At 37.6% G+C, this 19,245-nt stretch overlaps 2 protein-coding genes across 6 annotated transcripts; one reads left to right on the forward strand and one right to left on the reverse strand.

Moving 5' to 3' along the window:
• On the forward strand, positions 1-4,235 carry LOC117905073 (CRAL-TRIO domain-containing protein C3H8.02). Of its 5 annotated transcripts, none has more exons than XM_034817956.1 (7): positions 1-170; positions 878-1,061; positions 1,145-1,200; positions 2,172-2,324; positions 3,023-3,145; positions 3,596-3,693; positions 3,956-4,235. In XM_034817956.1, the coding sequence occupies exons 1-6, from the start codon at positions 42-44 to the stop codon at positions 3,671-3,673; spliced, it is 723 nt and encodes a 240-aa protein (XP_034673847.1). In that variant the 5' UTR covers positions 1-41; the 3' UTR covers positions 3,674-3,693; positions 3,956-4,235. The 5 variants fall into 5 exon arrangements, with proteins under 5 accessions (XP_034673847.1, XP_034673846.1, XP_034673848.1 ...); XM_034817955.1 differs by lacking the exon at positions 1,145-1,200 and adding an exon at positions 1,766-1,912 and having other exon boundaries at positions 878-1,030; XM_034817957.1 differs by having other exon boundaries at positions 878-1,001.
• Positions 4,236-4,645: 410 nt separating this feature from the next.
• LOC117934484 (enoyl-[acyl-carrier-protein] reductase, mitochondrial-like) lies at positions 4,646-7,305 on the reverse strand. The gene is made up of 3 exons (XM_034856188.1): positions 7,098-7,305; positions 6,404-6,587; positions 4,646-5,234 (listed from the first exon to the last, which is right to left on the reverse strand). The coding sequence occupies exons 1-3, from the start codon at positions 7,237-7,239 to the stop codon at positions 5,012-5,014; spliced, it is 549 nt and encodes a 182-aa protein (XP_034712079.1). The 5' UTR covers positions 7,240-7,305; the 3' UTR covers positions 4,646-5,011.
• Between the last annotated feature and the right edge of the window lie 11,940 nt (positions 7,306-19,245).

The following is a 19,245-nucleotide window of genomic DNA, read 5'->3' on the forward strand; positions in this document are numbered from 1 at the left end:
TCTCACAATTTTTTTTTCTGGTTTTCGCAGAGAGCTCGGAAATGGCGATGCGTCTGAGTCATCCTCTTCGCCCTTCTTCCCTCTCACAATTCCAATTCCGCCCTAAATCCCTATCAACCTGCAAATTCTCAATTCAAAATCGCATTTCCAACTCCGATAATTCGCGTAAGGTACTCACTTTCTCTCGTCTCCACTGTATTCTTTTGCTGTTTTTTTAGGTAATTAGGGTTGTTTTTGTAGTCGAAGAACCTTGGGAAGAGGAACGGAAGCTTGAGACTTTGTTTACTGTTGGGTTGAATTGGGTGTACTATTGTTCTAATCTCTCTTTTCTTTTCTTTTTCTGTAATTTCTTGGCAGCCGGGCGGAGCATTGTGGTTTTTTTTGTCAATGGAATTTGTGTTTTTTAGATTGTGGTTGAAGCTAGACTTTTTCCGGTTTCTGATTTGGGCTGGGGTTGGCATTCTACTAAAATTTATTTATGGTTCCATTTTTTTGTTTTTCCTTGTGAGTTCCTTAAGGTCTTGTTTGGTTCTTGGGAAGAATGAGAAAAGGAAGGTGCTCCATAAGATGAGTTTGATAAATAGTTTCTACGCCGAAAATTCCTTGACCAATGAATAATGTTTCAAGTTGTTAATTTAATCTATAGAGGATGAATCAGAGGAGAACAATCCTAGTTCCTGGAAAGGTCCCATTAGTCTGTTTGTTTCAACAGAAGATAGTCCCAAGAAAAGTCTTTTTGGAGTAATATCCTTTGTTTTACGGATTCATTTACCTTGATGGATAGTCTCCAAAATTGGAGCCTATTTACTATTTCCTGCATCATCAATGAAATACCAATGTTTGATGGATCCTTAATCTATGTTTTCCAATGTTGCAGCTAGTAATGGAAGTAAAGGAGAAGCTTGAAAAAGATCAGCATAGTCTCCCTGTTGGCAGAAATGGACGAGATGATGAAGACATGATTCTATGGTTTCTGAAGGACCGAAAGTTTTCGGTTGAAGGTGCTGTCGCAAAATTGACTAAAGCCATTGTATCCATAACCTGCACATTTATGCTTTCAGGATAGTAAATTTTTAGAAATTATTTTGCATAATGATGCCTTTAATATTTTGAATTGACTATCAACCGATAATTTGATTTACAGAAAAGTGCAAGCATATTGCCAAAAGGACAGTGAGGATAGTTTCCCCTTATGAAAAGGCAATAATTTCTCTGCTTTCCGAATATTGTGTTTGATGTGTTTACTTCAGTTGTTGAGCTATTGTCGCCTGCGGTATTTTTGTTGCTTAGAAAAGATTAGCCACATGCCACACACCATCTGCATTTATGTTTCACCTGCATGTATTTTAGTAACTTTAACAAAGAAAAGTAATTAATTGGGGGAGTGGCACGCACCGTCTGCTTGTATGTTTCACCTTCATGTTAACAAAGTGAAGTAATAGTGGGAGAAAGGGACAGAGAAAGGGTGGCACAGACCATCGTCTAGTATGTTTCACCTCCATGTTTAGTATTTTCTTAACAGTGTGAAATAATAGTGTGAGAGAGAGAGCGAGAAGTTTTAATTGCCCCAAACCCAGTATTCTCATTGACATTAATGATAAGGGACATCCCTGTGAAAAAAGTTTGCGCTTTCCTTTTGCAATGTATGTCAAAGAACAATGTTTAACACTTATAATTTACTATATAAGCCTTTTATTTTGTTCTAAAGTTTTGGAGAATTGCTATGGATCTCTATCCATGTCAGTTTTCTTTCTACTCCAAATAGAAATGGCGTCAAGAATTTGGTGTGTCTGAATTGCATGAAGAGTCTGTCAGAATTGTAGCTGAAACCGGAAAAGGCTACGTGCATGACTTTCTTGATGTCAATGATAGACCAGTACTAATAGTGGTAGCATCAAAGCATTTTCCTGCTGTAAGTCTGAAAGTTTCTTATCTACTTTCTTAATTAACAGATTTTTTTTTTTTTTTCTTTTGGCTTTATCCTCTATTTAAAAGAATCAAGTTTTTCAATCTTTGTTTCTCAAACCAAAGTTTATATTCCAGAGTATATATGTTTCTTCAATTTCTAACCCTGTGTAAAGAATTTCAACTTGTCCTTCTCTCTCTTTGTTCTTTTTTTATCTTTTAATGGCATGTATCTTAATGGTATGTGTAAAATGGTTTGTCCACAGATGCAGGATCCTATTGAGGATGAGAAGTTGTGTGTGTTTCTGATTGAGAAGGCGTTGAGTAAACTCCCAGCTGGGAAAGAAGAAATACTTGGGATAATTGATCTTCGGGGCTTTGGTACTGAGAATGCTGATCTTAAATTCTTAACTTTTTTGGTAATTTCTACAAACTAGCTGCACAATCATCTTTTGGATGATTCTGTGTTAAATCTAAACTTGGCTGGGATTAGAATTTAATCTTAAAGTAACCAGTCTCTTCTTATTGGATGAAAAACTTAAGACAGGTGATATTTGGCAATTGCATATATAGCCCAGGCAATTCTCAAATGAAATGACTACTAAACTGAATTCTTTGGGTGAATACGTCAACAATTCTAAACTATTCTGACTGTGAAGCTGAATTTGGACATTTAAGATACCTAAGATATTTCTTTGAAATATTAAAAAAGAAAAAAATCATGGAGAAGATTGGAAGGTCTTAAAGGCATCTGGTTTACTGTACTTGTCTTATTTTCTCTTCAGCAATACCCCTATCATCTAGTTGTGCCTGTGGCATTGCTGCTAATGGTGTGGCATTACATTGTTGACAGGATTAGCTTGTGCTTATTAAACATTGTGAAACAAAAAGCATCAGTTTCAGCTGGCTAATTATATACACAGTAGGCATACAAATTAACTGCACATTTATCAAATTGAATTGTGCTTTTCAAGTTTTTATTTTGTTTTTATCTAACATCACAATTGTTTGATTTGTTTTTTTGCAGTAGCCATTGGAAATTTTAAGACCTGTAAGCAGTATTCCCTGCCAATTCTGATAGGTACATTATGGGCTGACTTCTTTCTATTTCTGGCAGTTTGATGTATTCTACTATTACTATCCAAGGCGGCTGGGCCAGGTCCTTTTTGTGGAAGCTCCCTTTGTATTTAAACCAATTTGGCAGCTGGTGAAGCCCTTATTAAAATCCTATGCTTCTCTGGTATGCAACTTCCATGCTATGCTTTAATCATTATTTCTAAGCTCCCTTCAGATTTTCACTTCTTTTTCATCTTGATTCAGCCAAGTTTCAGATATCTTTGCTTTGTGTCTAACTAACTAATTCATCTATCCTGGTGTCTCTACTTCTGTAAGCCTACTACTATGCAGATTTTTGCTCGTCACAGCATCCAGTTATTTTCATGAATTAGGATTTCAAAGACGCCTCATTTGTTTTTTCTTCTTTTTTTTTTTTTTTTTTCCAGTTTGCTGATAGGCTGTATTCCATCATAATATATCATCAACTATCTTAAGTGTTTTTTTACTTTTCTATGATGAAATCCAAGCATTAAATTTCGACACTGATTAGTGCTATTCTCATTCTGCCCAGCCCTTTTATTTATTTATTTGGGTGTCTTTTCATGTCATTGTTATTGCTTTTCGGTTTTTGAAGGCGAGATTTTGCTCCATGGAGACTGTGAGGAAGGAATATTTCACAGAAGAAACATTTCCAGCCAGCTTCAGAGACTGAAAGCATTTTCACTCTGAGAGGTACAGTAGTAGAATCTTGAGAGTGTATTGAAAGGGCTGATAAAAACTGAAAATAAGCATATCCAATTTCGTAATGAAAGGCTTTCAAATAGGGGGAATTTCAAGCTAATCTTTGGGCATTAGCTGAGCAATATTTCTGCAAGGATGAAGAAAATGATTGCCTACTAGCACTTCCTTCGAATCAAATGATGCACAACTTCAGTATGACTATAATTGGAAATGATACTAACTATTTCTTTCTAATGGTAAATGTAACATGCAGGATCTCGAGTGGTGCTTTTGGGTAAGCTGCTGAAGATGGACCACAAGCATTTTCCTAGCTGTTTCTGGCTCCCGACTTCTGTAGAGTGGCACAGCAGTTTGGCCGAGAAAATGCAGGATAGAGACCCAAACATTACCCTCCATTGTTGTAATATTCATGGTCATGAAAACAATAAATCATCTGATAGTCATATGATACAATGAGATTACAAATTCACCATTTTTTTCAGATACATTTTTAAATCATTCATCAATTTAAATGAAGTAATGAATTACAAGAAGCAAGTGTTTGAAAATCATTTGTTACTTTTATCCTCCTTATCGAGCCTGATCCCGTTATCTAACTTGGGGAAGTTAATTTGCACCTTTAGACACTGGAAAACAGGAAGGTTTTGATAACATTTCAATCCTAAATGCTAAATTCAAATGCCACACTAAGGTCAAGTAACAACCCTCCCTTTTGGGGAAAGCAGGAGGCAAGGCTCCTGCACCTTGTTTCCAACCCAAAACATCAAATTCAAATCAGGGAGCGGAGATAGTCTCACTTAGTGTTCATTCTGCATTTGCCTTCAAAATCCTTTTGAAAATCAAAATATAAAGGTCATATTAGAGGACCCCAACTTCAAATATATGGCAAAGCAAAACTCTAAAACTCTAATTGAGTGCGATTAGATATGAGTATGTTTCAATCTTCAAGGCAAAAATTTAATGTTCTGGCATTCTAACTCGAAGTGGTAAACACAGTTTACAAAGACAAAGTCCACTGGAATCCGGAAACAAAGGCACTGTCATTTCAACATTCAAATGCTTTAGACAGATTATTTCTAATTCAAATCAGAAAGCCAAACAATTTGTGAAGTATCCTTGCTTGCATCGCAAAGCAAGCATATCTTAGCATTTTTTCTACGAATTTAACAGGGGAAAGAGCAACCTCTCCAAGCAATACATGAGGACAGTCAGCTTCCTCGCTAACAACTCAACAATGAGAGAAACTCCTTACCCATCAGAACCAAAGTAGCTGAAACACCAATGTTATTGTTCATTATGACAGCATTTCCTACATCTTCAACACTTTCATCTTCTTTTCCTTGATAAAAGTGCTCCATTCAACTGGTTTACGGGCTGATCCTTCATAGGCAACATACTTGGGTAATTCCTTTCCATATGTGAGAAATGTTCCCCCACTTGTCACAGCTTTGCATACAGCAGTCGCTTGGTAGCCGTCACTGAAATTCAAACCTGCAGAAGGGCTCATCTCACCTGCTAAACGTTTCATGTACCTGATAGAAGAAGCTAAAACATGAGGAAGAAACACAATCAACTGGAAAAGAATTTCCAACTAGGAAGCAATGACAGAAGCCAAAATTCACTGGTTTTGGAAAGGTCAAGAAATTGTTAAGCCAATGACACAGTTGGACAAACCAAATACAGAAGAAGCTGCAGTCTGCAGAGAAATTTTCTTTTCACTTGCCAACTTATCAAACCTAATATTCTCAACAAAAATAGTGAAAGCATTACCCAGATTTAAAACCATAAAATGTAGTAGATTTAAGGATGGCCAAGTTTAATATGGTTCACAAACACCATTCAAGCCCGCCATGTTTTTCATGGGCTTGGATTGATTATAATTGTATTTAGGTCAAATTTATGTTGAGCCCTATAACCTGTTTAATAAACAAGTAGTTTTTAGGTCAATCTACATAAAATGTTCTATTTAATAATCGTTTTTTATTAACCTGATTATAATCATAAAATATTTAACCCACATTTGACTCATTTAAAATTAGGTTTTGAATGGATAGATCAATTGAATCATAAACATGTCCAGTTGGGAGGTCAATTGTCTTGATTTAAACAAGACCTAACTTGGTCTAATTATCAAATGGTTTACATAATGTGTTACCTATTTAATAATTAGGTCATGCTTGGATTCATATTTTGAACATGATTGTCATTCATGTTGCGTTTGAATTAACCTATCTGGTTGAACGCTTCAATTTTGACACAACCCACCAATATAAATTCCACCCCTTTTAGATCATCCTGCCAACCTGAAGCTAACCCAAAATGGTTGTGTTAAAATAAAGAGATTGACATGCATCCTATCAGCCAACCTCTACATAATTGCTTCTAGTTGCAAGTTGAGAATAACAAAAGAACCCAATAAAATATCACATCCAGAGAACTTTGGGAAAAATAGAGCCGATAATAACATTTTTAATAAATTAGCTTTGATTCCATCATGACTCATGAGAGTGCAAAAATCGTCCCATCCATTAGGCAAATGGAAACACCTAAACGGGTTTAATTTTAGCTAATTATATGTGCCAAAGTATTTCATTTGCTGCCAGCAAACAAATGCTAGCACGAATGTTGTGTACCCAATAACAAAATCACAATAAAGGAAGTCAATTACAGATAAAAATGAAGATCGGGAAGAACAAAGTACCATGTCTTTGTGTAGCTTTCAGGTACAACAATATCGGCACCAAGTGCTTTAAGCTCTTCGATGGTATCAGCGCTTCCAGGTTTATCATCAATTATGCTGAGGGTTTGAAGCTTACGCTCCTTCGCCAATTGAATAACAACCTTCCCAATTTCACTATCCCCACAGTTCTGCACCAGTGTGGCACCTATATATGATCATTTTTCCATAAACAACAACAATACAACTATCAGAACGAGTGCAATTTGGTATCCCAAACCTCAACTGCATAGAGTTCATGCCACCAAAGAATGTGAATACTGGTCCAACATTTTCCATCTACCAGCAGTTACCCATTTGGCTACCAAGAAAATGCAGGAAAATAGCAGAAACGAAAATTTTGAATGTAGAAACTGTAAGATACAAAATCAAATCTCATATCAACTTTTGACTTAAACTGCATAAAGGTTCTTAATTTATGCAGATCAATGTGGGAAGACATAGCCTAGAAAGGCGTGAAAAACCACAAAGATCCAAAGTTTCATTTCCTTGTCGCAACCAAACAGAGGGAAAACAACACAATTTTCGCGGAAATTTTCACATTGAAATCAATCAAAAGGGGCCTTGTGTTCTCTGAAGTCCCAACAATTAAAAATCTAAGCAGTTCATTATATTTTCCCCCATTTTTTTAGCAAACAAACAAAAAATTGCGGAGTACCTGGCTTAAGAGAGAGGGAATCCAGAATAGAGGCGACGTTCTTTTTTAGAGAAGCAGAATCGGACGTCGATAGAACCCGGACTCCGATCCGGAGAACTGGAGAGCAGTGGCCGGCGGCGAGAAATTGTCGAAAAGCCTGCATATTCTCGTGTCGCTTTTTCACGGTCTTAGGCGTAAACCAATATCTCGGGCAGAAGCGAAGTGGTTTGATACAGACAGAAGAACTGGAGCATAAGGCTCCATTATGGGCCGTGCTTGAACTTCGAGTTATGGGCTCTTCAGTTTCCAAAGTGCCACTATGGTATCTTAGGCCGGATTGACCCACATAATCCGGACTCAATCTAAACGTTGACTGGGCTTGGCCCAATATTTAAAAAAATGGCTCGAATTATGATTTCCTGTATGCATAATTAGATTTATTTGCTAGAAAAATACATGTTAAAATATTGAAAGGTAAATCAACTGATCAATGCAGTTGAAATAATTATAAGAAATTGAAGAAAATTTAAAATGCCTTTAAGTTTCATAAATTTGAAGAAATATTCTCTCTTTACGTGGCACCGTTATGAAAATATATCACAATCTCATAATTATTTCAACTAAAAAGGTAGAAGGATTTTCCATAAATGCACCTAAAGGGTTTTTTTTAATGAAAAGAGTTAAGAGTTCCCAAGTTCTAAATTTTTAATTGAAGTCATACTTTCATGTTCTCTTAAGGTTATGTTACTTCAAAATAATCATACATAACATATTTTTACCAATCAATTAAGAGAAGGTAATGATTTAAAAGGTCTAGGCTAGTTAGAAAAATGATTCAAGTTTTGTATCGGTTAGAAAATGTCTTGAATTCCTATTTGATATTCTTTGGGCATTACATAGACCATGCACATAGCATGACAAGAGTGGATAACAAGAGCAAGTAGAGTAGGTCCGGTTAGCACACAACTTCATCAAAGAGATAAAAAATAATGGGAAAGAGGACATTGTGGACCCATATTTTTTACGTGCGCTCCCACTCGATCAACGAGACTCATTTTTATTGGTGAAAATTTTATTTTTGGAAAAGTCGGAGTTGCCACTTATTTTATTTTATTTTAAAAGGAAAAATAAAACAAGAAATAAAACCCTAAAAAAAGTGACTCCATAGTTTTCGGAAAAGCGTGTCTTTGAAAAAACCCGAGTCTAGGTCTAGGGATCAGGTTACCTATTGGAAATGTACCTCTAAAAGGTAGCATTCTTCTAAGTCCTACAAATGTCTCTACTAACTAAGTTAAGGGAAATGTGACAATTAAATGGTTGATTATGGATACCTAAGTAGGCCAGGTGATTTTAAAAAAAATAGCATGTCAAACAAGAAAGTCTTATAATAAGAGAGAGTCAAAGTACGTGCTTAACTACTTCTCAAGCGCTATCATAAAACATAAAAGTTAGTATAGAAATATAACACACAACATGTGTTTTATCCAAGCAAATCAAGTATACACCTAAGCACCCAAGAATCACATCAAGTATGGATATAATCATCAATAACATATATGTCCATAGAATTCTCGAAAATAGATGAGAAGGAGTGTACCTGGATAGCGAGCTAAAGCGCCTCTATGGGAAACAAGATTACTTAATAACAGATGCAAAATAATCTCACGTACCACAAAGAGGAAGCACAATCAATCAGATATCAAGCAAACAACATTGAAGAGAATATTGTGGATGTCGGGGCCCCCACCAAAACCCTAATTGCTTTTGCATGAATTGGTTCAGTGAATTTCATTCTTTGGAATCATGAAGCTTGTTCATGCTTGTTAAAAAAAATCAAGAAAATTAGTTGAAAATAGTGAAAACACATGCCGGAAGGAAGATGACAGCAAATAGTATGTTAGAATCTAGATCTTATGCCTAGAAACTCCCAAGGAATTTTAAAGAAAACTAGAGTTATTTTTTATGGAAAAATGTTTTGAAATCTAGATTTAAGATGTATAAGATCACAAAAAGAAGAAGAAGAAACATCAAGAGTATGATGTGTGGCAAGGTGGCCATGCTGGAGTGGGACCAGGGGGTATGACTAAGTTTGCATTGCTAGTGGACGCATGAGGAGTCTTCTGTAGATTACTGATAGGTCTGGTTTCTCATAACCATAACTCGAATCATCAACATAAGATTGTAGTGAAGCAGCAAAATCCAATTTCAGATCTGATTCCCTTGCTGCCATTCATTCTAGAATTTCAAGTCTTTGCTCAGAAGTTCATCTGATTCATCCATTTTCTCGCAGTTCACTTTTGAATTTTTCTGTAGCTTAGATTCTGTTTCTTCTTACCCATCTCGAGCTTCATCTTTTACCTCTTCGTTTATCTTGATTAGTCATTCTTAACCTGCATAAGGGAGTTCACTGATGGCCCACTTCTATCATTTGAAGATGTAACTTTTCGAATAGGTGTGAGGACTGTTGTAATGTCTCCAAGCTGTATGTGTGTGGTTCTCCTCCTAATGCCAAGGAATTGCTCTTTCAATGTGGCTCTGTACCGGCTAATTTGAGGAATAACTTGATTGCAGCCTGTATCCTTTCCAGTGGCTACTAATGAGCTCCTTCTTCCTCAAAATCATTTTTTTTTTCTTCCCTGTCGTTTGAGCGTGGTGCTCTATATGGTGCTGTGGCAGTTTACCCTCTCTCAAAAGTTACAGCATCCTTTTCGAATCTGATGCGTGTTCTCCTAGAAAATTCTAATGGTTCCACTTCCTTCAAAAAGTCATCTTTTCCTTCAAAAAAAAATTGGTGATTCCCTCATCCGATTTCTCCTTATGAATGAGCGGCTTGTTTCCTTGGAAGATATCTCTCATTTTGATGTGGATTTCCCTCCAAAAATTCTATGCCTATAAATATCTCTCCCATCTTCAACCTTGTTGATCCCGACAATCTCCATGGTGGTAATTCGTGATGTATCAATGCTGGAATAAGCATTGGTGGCAGGCTTGCCAGTGCTGAATGAAGGATTAATTATATTACTGGAAGCATTCTCCAACATGATCTGCTTCATACCAGAACCATAGAACTGTGAGCCCATGCTATCATCAACTGAGACCCTCTCATGAGCACTTTCTTCAATTGTAACAGCCTTAAGAGATGTACTAAGGCTGTAGGTTTCTAATTACTGGCACTCTTCCTTATGAACTTGCCTCCAGTGAGTTATTTGACACTTCCCAGAACTGGGAAATCTCCAGGTTTTTCTCACGCTCTCATCTTTACACTTGGAACTGTCGTCATCACCTTTAAAGTTGTTGCAATCTTCATCTCCTTCTATAGAGTCCCATATTTTCTGTATGGATGAAATATAGACGCGACAATAATAGGAATGGAAGTGTCAAATTCGATGCTTGTCTCAATTTTAGTGATGTGGATAGTATCATATCTAGGAACATTCAATTTCGCTATAACTAACAAAGCTTTTCTGAGAATGGAAACAGAGTCCTTTATTACCTTTGCAGATTACTTCAGAAGTTGTGACTCTACATGGGCCATTGAATCTTGTACGGTTAGGAAAACCCAATCTGATGCCATTGGAACACTATCTCTAGTTCAGAGAGTAGTGGGTGGAAGGCCTTTTTTTTTTTTTTTAATTTTATCACCAACTATCCATCACATAACTCACGTACAAAAGTCTAAAACCCTTGAATTCCTCACTAATTTCTACAGCGAGCAAGTCACCCAACCAGGTGCGCCGATTGTGCCAATAGGAAATCCTATTTGAGTGAAGAAGAGAGCGTGAAGTGGCCTATGAGAGCTTTGATTTCATGCCAACACTTCGACCTGAACTTCACTCTCAACGACATCTGAAAACTGGTGAGATTTGATTGGTTGTATCATATGGATGAGCCATTGGTCTGAATGGGAGAATAAACTTATTTCTGGATCAAATTTCTTCTTAATCTTCTCCTAAAACACATTTAGCCATTCACTGCTTGGATATTTAATCAAAGTGGCAAAAATTGATACTTTCAGCATATTTTCGATGCCTTCCAAAATCTCCATTACTAGCAATTCTGTCACATCCCTTGATGCTTCGAGTTTGAGTGTTATCAGAACTACTACTGCAACTTGGAGTATAAAATTTTTAATTCCATTCTCTAAGCTTCTTTGCACCGTATTTAAGCAAGTCAAACAGGTTAACTTAGAGACTTCTTCTGGGGCTTTCCTGATCAGTTGACAACTTTGGACATCAAATATCTATAGTTTTCTCACTTCCAGAGATGAGAATAGTGGCTTTTATTGGGCTTTTGTTGACGTTGATGTGGAACAAACTGCTGTTGAAACTGATGAGGTTGTTGCTGAAATTGTTGTTGTCGATGAGGTTGTAAGATATTTTCCCTTGATGAAAATGGAGATTGGAAGTTCGCATTTTCTGATTGACTGATTGATTAAGGCTTCATATGTATAGCCTGTTGTTCATTGTGCAAATTTGAATGATTGGGTGTCAAAGTGGAGTTGGTTTTGGATATCGACTGCAAGATAATTGGATTCAAATTATGAGTATTCATCATTGATCTAGCTGATGTTACAGTATTATAGAAGTTTGCAGACCCTGAAGGATCAACAACGTTCATCCCATATCTATCATCCTGAATAAGGGGTCGCTGATGTTGATCAAATTGTCGTTGTAAAGGTTTGGATGACTCACCATACAATGTGTTATACAGATGCCATCGGAAGTGCTGGGTCCATTCACCAATTGTATATTGTTCCCAACAAACCTACCATTTAAAGCCCTATTTAAAAAGCCATAGGTTTTTTGCTGCAAACAAGACCCAATTCCACTACCCCTATGACTGACAGTAGCTTCAGATTTCCTCCACAAGTTGCAATGACTGTATTTCTAGCTAATTTTGCAAGTTGGACCATGCATTTGCTTGTTTCTTCTCTTATTGTTTTCTGAATCAAATTATCTGTTGTCGTGTCCACTGAAGTTGTAGCATCATTTTTAGAATTCTTTTCCATATGTGGAGATTTATCTTGCTATTGGTAAACCAAGGCCAATGCATCAACTAATGATTCCTTTAGCTTAGTCCTCACAGATTTAAATGACTTTGATTGAACCTTAGGAGATGGTTTCATCTAGGTGGTTTGACATTTTGGAGTTACTACTTGTTGAGGGGCAGATTTACAAGACATGGAATCCGTATACACCATTTTCTTATTCGGTATTGTTAAATACTGTGAACCTAGAGTGGTGGGTGCAACCTGCACTAGTATTTTTTTATTGGGAACAAATAATTGTTGTGACCATGGTCTATGCTCCATTTGTGCCACCCGCTGGTTAGGCATTGATATCTGTTGTGTTCCAGAACTATTAGATATAGGTTTTATTGGTGCCTTCCGTTTATTGGGTGTTGAAGACTATTGTAATCCAAAATTATTCAAATTTGAATCCACCACTTCCAGTTGCCTGTTTGGCATTAAACACTGCTGTGCCACCAGATTATCAGCCCTTGGTTCTATCTGCCCCAGTTGCTTACTTGATACAGGTATCATTGGAGACATATGAATACAAGATATGGGTTCCAACAGTTCTATTTGCTTGCTTAATACTGATGGATGTTGTAATCCATGGTCATTGGGCAAGGTTCCGATTTGTCCCATTTGCATGTTAGGTAGCGACGAGTCCAAGTTGTTGGAAGTGGGTTCCAGCTATGCCATTTGCTGGTTTGGTAGTGATAACTGCCCTGATACAAGATTGTTGGACATGTTGAGCTAACACCATAAAACATATGCAAATACAACTGCAATATGGACCTCCAAGGAGCTCCTCAACTTAGTAAACTAAATTCACATAGGTTGTATGTTTCAATCATCACTGAAACACAAACAAAAAGAAATCTGATCAGAGGCGGCGGAAGACAGCAGCGGAGAATGCAGGGTAAAATGAAGAAGGCGCAAGTCGGCTGTGACTGAGATTAGGGTTGGAGTCTGGCACGATGGGCAAGCTACAATCTCTTCTTCATTATATGTGCCTTGTCACTCTTGGCTAACTCCATGCTCAACATACTGCTAGTTTCAGTTTGAACAAAACACATCTTCTTGTATAAGATTCTCTTTCTATTCTCTTATTTTTCAGAGTAATAACAACAGGTTCCTTTGCTGGTTGCAACTGCCATCTGAGTTTGTAAAGGGTTATCCAGATCATGAGACATGGTAAGGAAAAGTGGTAGATGTCAATGCCGGAGGTAGAGGCAGAAGTGGTAGCAACAACAAAGAGCTTCTCTCTCCTAAATTCAGTTCCATCAATTGAAACAATAATGCCCTCTTCTGATCAGGTGGTGCATTTGCTAGGGCAGTAGCCATGTGCTGAATTATTTGTTCTTCAAGTTCAGAATCATTTGGGTCAACTGATTGGCAGAGAATTTCTTCTAAGATGTCCACTTTCAGCCATATCATAATTTTCAATTCTAGCTTTCTCAAGATCACCAAAACTTTTTCATTGTTTGCCTTCAACTTTTCAATATCAGCCTACATTTTCTCTAGTTCCGTCTGTGGTTCAGCTTGTCTTGGACTGGACCCAGATTTTGTGTGTTCTACGTGCTCATAAGCGTTGCCAAACTACACTATGTTCTGAACATATTCTTTCTGGTTCCTGACCTTGACATCAAGAGCAGATTTTAAATGTCCCATCTTCAAGACCTGATTATTACTTATGAAGTAGTCTAGGCTCTCCTTCAAACGGCTGAGACAATGAGCATCGTAGCCACTGCCAAATACTTTATTAGCTGTTGAAAGGAAGCTTGGGTTCCTATTTGAAATTAGAACCCCATAACGATTCATCATAAAAGACTTCAGATGCTCTAGGAACCACAACCAGTTTTCTTCATTATCAGCATTAACCACCCCATAAGCTAGAGGATATTAGTCATTGACTGTCTGTATTTTGCTGCAACTCTGTAATCGAAGAATTCAACTGTGCACTACACTCTCCTATTTTCTCCTTACAGGCTTTGTTTTCTCCAGAAAAGTCAATCGCAACAGGGGCAGACGAATGTTGTAAACCATTCTTCAACTGTGAAGAATCATTGGAATTGCCCCTCTCAGCAGCAATATCACCAATCGCCCCATCATTAGGTTGATTTTGGGTTTGACCAATGTTTTCATCCAACAGAGTCAATTTGGCATCATCCCCAGAGCAAGAGTCCTCTAGTACAGGGGAATTCCTCCCAGGAAAACTCAATAGAGTGACAAAAACTCAATAAAGTGACAATGTCAGACTTGGATATTTCTCCAACAGCACACTACAAGTAGATTCATTCCAATGTCATCTCCAGGTGATGTAGATGCACTAGCTTCAGACGTCTTGGCACAACTTTCAATCAAAGTATTTATGAAGCTGAAAGAAACCTCATATGATTTTCCTGACTTCGGTGTAATCCCTGATGATGAACCAATAGTTTTTTTTTACACTTCTTTTGGCCTCTCACTATCTTCCTCAAAATCCCTTTCTTTCCCATACACATTTATCATTGCAGTCCGACAAACCACATTCCTTTTCATTGGCATTTCTTCAAACAACTCCCACGCTACTCAACCTCCCCTTAGTGCACATACCCTGAAATGATTGAATTACGAGAAGCCTCATCTCAAACCTCCATATCAACCCACAAATTTCGAGAAGAATCAAGACAAAAACACTTACAACAAGTCTCTATTAAAGAATCACATAAACAAATTAGATCCAAAACCCAATCTTAGAACATGGGTATGAATGTGTTCATCTTCAAGCACCGAACTAAGGGTGGAACAAGAATTTAGGACTAAGGGTATGTAACATTACTCCATTTAGTGTTGTTCCGAAGCATTCAAAGATAGAGAGCCAAGGAATTCTATGGAGAGTTTTGGAGGGTGCCAGCTTTGATAAAGGAGTTCCAAGAGAAATCAGTTGGAGAAAGGGTTTGGTCAAGGATGAAACGAGCATAATCGATTGAATTGAGGTCGATAAGCTATGAAATGCGGTAGGTTTGAATTGTGGGGCCATGGATGACGATGGGTGACGAAGGTGGTGGTTCAGAGGATTCCCCAGGTCAAAGGAGTACTTGTAGCAGCAACTGGATGAGCAAGTACCCCACAACTTTGACTCAACTCGCTTGACTTCCAGCTATGGTTCTTTTTCAAAAATCCTCAAAAAACCTGTGAATCCACACTTTTTTCTTATTCCCTATGAAGATAATCCCAGAATACTCCTACTTCCTCCATTTTCGTATTTTTTTTTAACCTCCAGAAAACCCCTTTACTGAAAAAGAAAAATCCTCACTTCCTTTTTTTTTTTTTTTTTTGTAGTTGATCCCCATGAAAATATAATGGTGGTTGCCCCCTTAAAAATAAAATCTCCCATTTTTCAAAATTCTGGTGATTTTCTTTTCAAATAGATGGCAGCCTCATTTCCTCATGCAAAAAAAAAACGCTAAGAAATATGAGTTAGAAAACTTATAATATAATAAAAATAAAATAAAATAATAAAGAAAGTCGTACAAGCAACACAAGTCATGTAGGTCATGCAATCATGCAAGTCATATAAAAAGTAAGTCTAAAAGTGCCTAAGTGACTTAAGTGGGCCTAAGTGAACTTAGACAGGCTTAAGGTGTCTAAATAGGCCTAAGGTGGTGCCTAATGGGCCGGGTATACCTATACGGGCCTAGGGTGAGACTTGGTGGGCCTAACTAAGTCTAACCTAAAGTTCACCTAAGTGAAACCTAAAATAAACTTGAAGGGTAGCCAAGGTCATAATGTGGAGCTAGATAAACCCCTCAACCCAAGTCTCTAAAATGGCTCAGAAAAGATAAGCTACATGAGTAGTAATGGGCCACCAAGGAATTGTTGTGGAACACTAGAAGTGAACTTAAAGACATGTGCTAAATGGGAAAAATGGAGGGTCTACAAATATTCCCCTCTTCGGTAGAGATCACGAGTGTAGAGAATGTGAGTTGAAATACGAATAATGAGTGGAACGAAGAGAACTGTATCGAAGGACTAAAGAAGGACCAGAGATTTTATCCTAGCACATGACAAGAGTAAGATCAGAACATGGGGCTGCAACGACAAGGATGGAACAACTCTATGTGGGGGGAATGATAGTAAAGAGAGAAATGTATGTGATGAGTAGCACAAAGATGGAAAGAGATGAAAATAATGACTCAAGGTCATGGATGAGATGAATGACTCTGGGTCATGGACAAGATGAACAACTTTGGGTCAGAAATATGATAAACGACTTTTGGGCAAGAGCACGAGACCCTAAATATAAAGGAGGACTCTAGGTCACAAATGAAAATAGGACTATAGGTTAGGAACTCTAGACTTTAGATGCTATGAATGACTCTAGGTCAAAAGCTTAGGGCTTTAAATGATATGGATAACTCTAGGTCATGAGCTCAGGGCTCTAAATGCTAAGAATGACTCTAGGTCATAAATAAGAAGAACGACTTTGGGTCGTAAGCTTAGGGCTCTAAATGGATAGCCGATTAGGATGCTTTCAGGCTCATGGTGTGATAAGTCAATTTACAACGACTTATTATCTATGATTTAACTTGATATTTCATTAGTTTAAGAGTAATTTTATCTCAACAATCATTATTTTTATTGTTTTAGGTCTCAAATAGCCAAGAGTAAGAAAATGGAGCAATATAAGGCAAGATTGGAAGAAAAATATGAAGTTCGACGAAAATGTGAAAACTGCCACGGCGGGAGCTCTCAAGTGCCACGGCGGGAGCTCTCAAACACCACGGCGAGAGCTCTCAAGCACCACGGCGACCTCTTACGTGACAATTTGCGTAACTCACCCCAAAGGAAAGCGCTGCTGCGGGAAGGACTTAAGCATCGCAGCGTATGCATGTGGAAAATCATAGTTGGGGACCCGAGACAAAACCGCCATGGCTGGAAGAGCTTATCCGCCGCGACGCTAGAAGGAATTTCAGAAATCCTGGGATCCCGAGACTAAAGCGTTGCGGCGGGAGACACTGAGCGCCGCGGCCCGATATTTAAATTTTGAAAATTATTCGTCCTTATCTCATTACATTCAAATCCGAATTAGGTAGGACGTCAGCTTACAATACTAGGGCTATAAATAGACGAAAGTAGGGTTTATATGGGGATTTTGGAGACCTAGAAGAAAGAAGATCTTAAAGACCTAGGAGAAGAGAGAGCTTGGAGAACAAAAAGGGGATTTGCAGATTTCCTTATATTTTTCTGGTTTATTCTTCATTTTTCTTTATGATTGTAATTCAGGATGTTTGTTTTTCATCTTAAGATGAACTAATTTCCTTTGTCTAGGGCTGAGATGTAGCTCAATCACGATTTATGTTTTTTATCGGTTTAAATTAATTCTCTATTTTGCATCAATTTATTTGTGTATCTATTCTGCGCTTAATGCTCTCAATTCTTAAGGGCCCAAGTTTTGATTGATTTTATGATTTGGGTTGATAACGAGAGTTAGAATCTAAATTAGATCCATAGAATAGATTACGTTAGAATGAATGAATAGTAAAGATACATTACCATGTTCTAAGAGATTAATAGTTAAATCTATAATAATTCCATAAATCTTAATTACTCCTTTAGACTTAAATTCACATAGAGATATTTTAGGTTAGTAATTTAAGGAGCAATCTGATATATTTCGAGAGAAAATATTGGTTAGCTTAGGGAATTAAATCTCCAAATAAGCATAACAGGAATTAAGTCAAGCAATCAATTGCATGAAAAGTGTTTGTAGTGAAATCAAAAGCCCTAGATCGTTTAAATCATAAGAGTTTGAATTTATTTTCTTTAATTGTTTAAGTTGCTTTCTTCTACAACTTTAAATATTTGGTTGATCAAATAGTAGTAGAAATAATAAATTTTAGTAATTAGTAGCATAGTCCTTGTGGGTTCAATATCCATACTTAGGTACAATTATATTACTTGAACGATTCGTATACTTGCGAACCAACACATCATGGTGTCGGGTCAAGGCCACTCACAAGTGGCTAGAATGATGAAAACAAAACATCTCAGGGATGTAAAGGATACGAACGACTCTGGGTCGTGAGCTCAGGACTCGGGATGCCATGAATGACTCTAGGTCATGATGCAATGAGTAACTCAGGGTTACAATGAGTAACTCAGGGTTACGATGAATAGCTCAGGGCTATGAATGGCATGAATGACTCTAGGTCATGATGCAATGAGTAACTCAGGGTTACAATGAATAACTCAGGGCTTTGGATGGAATGAATGACTCTAGGTCATGATGCAATGAGTAACTCAAGGTTACAATGAATAGCTTAGGGCTATGGATGGAATGAATGACTCTGGGTCATGATGCAACGAGTAACTCTGGGTTACAATGAATAACTCAAGGCTATGTGAACAGCTCAGGTCTATGAGCTCTAGGCTCTATGACTGATCAGCTAGAAAAAGAATGTGATACGCAAACTCCAGGTCAAACCACTCATGGGCGACCAAATGATGAAGGCTCGGCTCAAGGCTGGAAAAACTTCGGGTCTTAAGGAAATGATAGCTCAGGGCCTAAGGGAAGAAGGATAGCTCAGGGCTATAAGACTCAGGGTCTAAAAGGAAATGATAGCTCAAGGCTATAAGACTTAAGGTCTAGAAAAAATGGATAGCTCAGGGCTACGAGGCTTAAGGCCTAGAAGGAACAGATAAAGAAGACCAACTCGAAAGTGGATAGGAAGTAAATGGGCTCAAATCCGTATACTCAAAATGCCAAGGGTCGAACTACTGAACTCAAGAAGAGAAATATGTCCTAGTATCCAGAGTGCTCACACTGCTGAAACAACCAATAAATCAATCATTTGTTGGAATTAATGGGTCAACAATAGATGCATCATGACAAACCTATGAAGAATCTGAACTGAAAGAACTCTCTATGTCTCACAAGTTGCTCTAGCGACAAACCTCAAAAGGTAAATCTCGGAGTGTGTATCGCAACTCATCTAAAAGCATATCTTAAAGTGCACAAAATACTACTTATCTAGATAACCCAATTTGCAATGTAACAATGACGAAAGCAATCTATCTCATGAGCATCTGGCTAAAGGATCCACCTATGCTCCTCAGGTGAAACTTGATGCGATCCATCTCTATCTCAACAAATCCATGTAGCAAGGTCTTGATATA

The sequence above is a fragment of the Vitis riparia genome, chromosome 17, assembly GCF_004353265.1.
Source record: "Vitis riparia cultivar Riparia Gloire de Montpellier isolate 1030 chromosome 17, EGFV_Vit.rip_1.0, whole genome shotgun sequence".
NCBI classification, from domain to species: domain Eukaryota; kingdom Viridiplantae; phylum Streptophyta; class Magnoliopsida; order Vitales; family Vitaceae; genus Vitis; species Vitis riparia.

Coding starts and splice junctions, on each gene's coding strand:
- LOC117905073 (XM_034817955.1), top strand. CDS start 42: ATGGCGATGCGTCTGAGTCATCCTCTTCGCCCTTCTTCCCTCTCACAA. Junction 1,031..1,765: donor CAAAATTGACTAAAGCCATT/GTATCCATAACC, acceptor TACTCCAAATAG/AAATGGCGTCAAGAATTTGG. Junction 1,913..2,171: donor CATCAAAGCATTTTCCTGCT/GTAAGTCTGAAA, acceptor GTTTGTCCACAG/ATGCAGGATCCTATTGAGGA.
- LOC117934484 (XM_034856188.1), bottom strand. CDS start 7,239: ATGCAGGCTTTTCGACAATTTCTCGCCGCCGGCCACTGCTCTCCAGTT. Junction 6,588..7,097: donor TTCCCTCTCTCTTAAGCCAG/GTACTCCGCAAT, acceptor GATCATATATAG/GTGCCACACTGGTGCAGAAC. Junction 5,235..6,403: donor GAAAGCTACACAAAGACATG/GTACTTTGTTCT, acceptor TTCTTCTATCAG/GTACATGAAACGTTTAGCAG.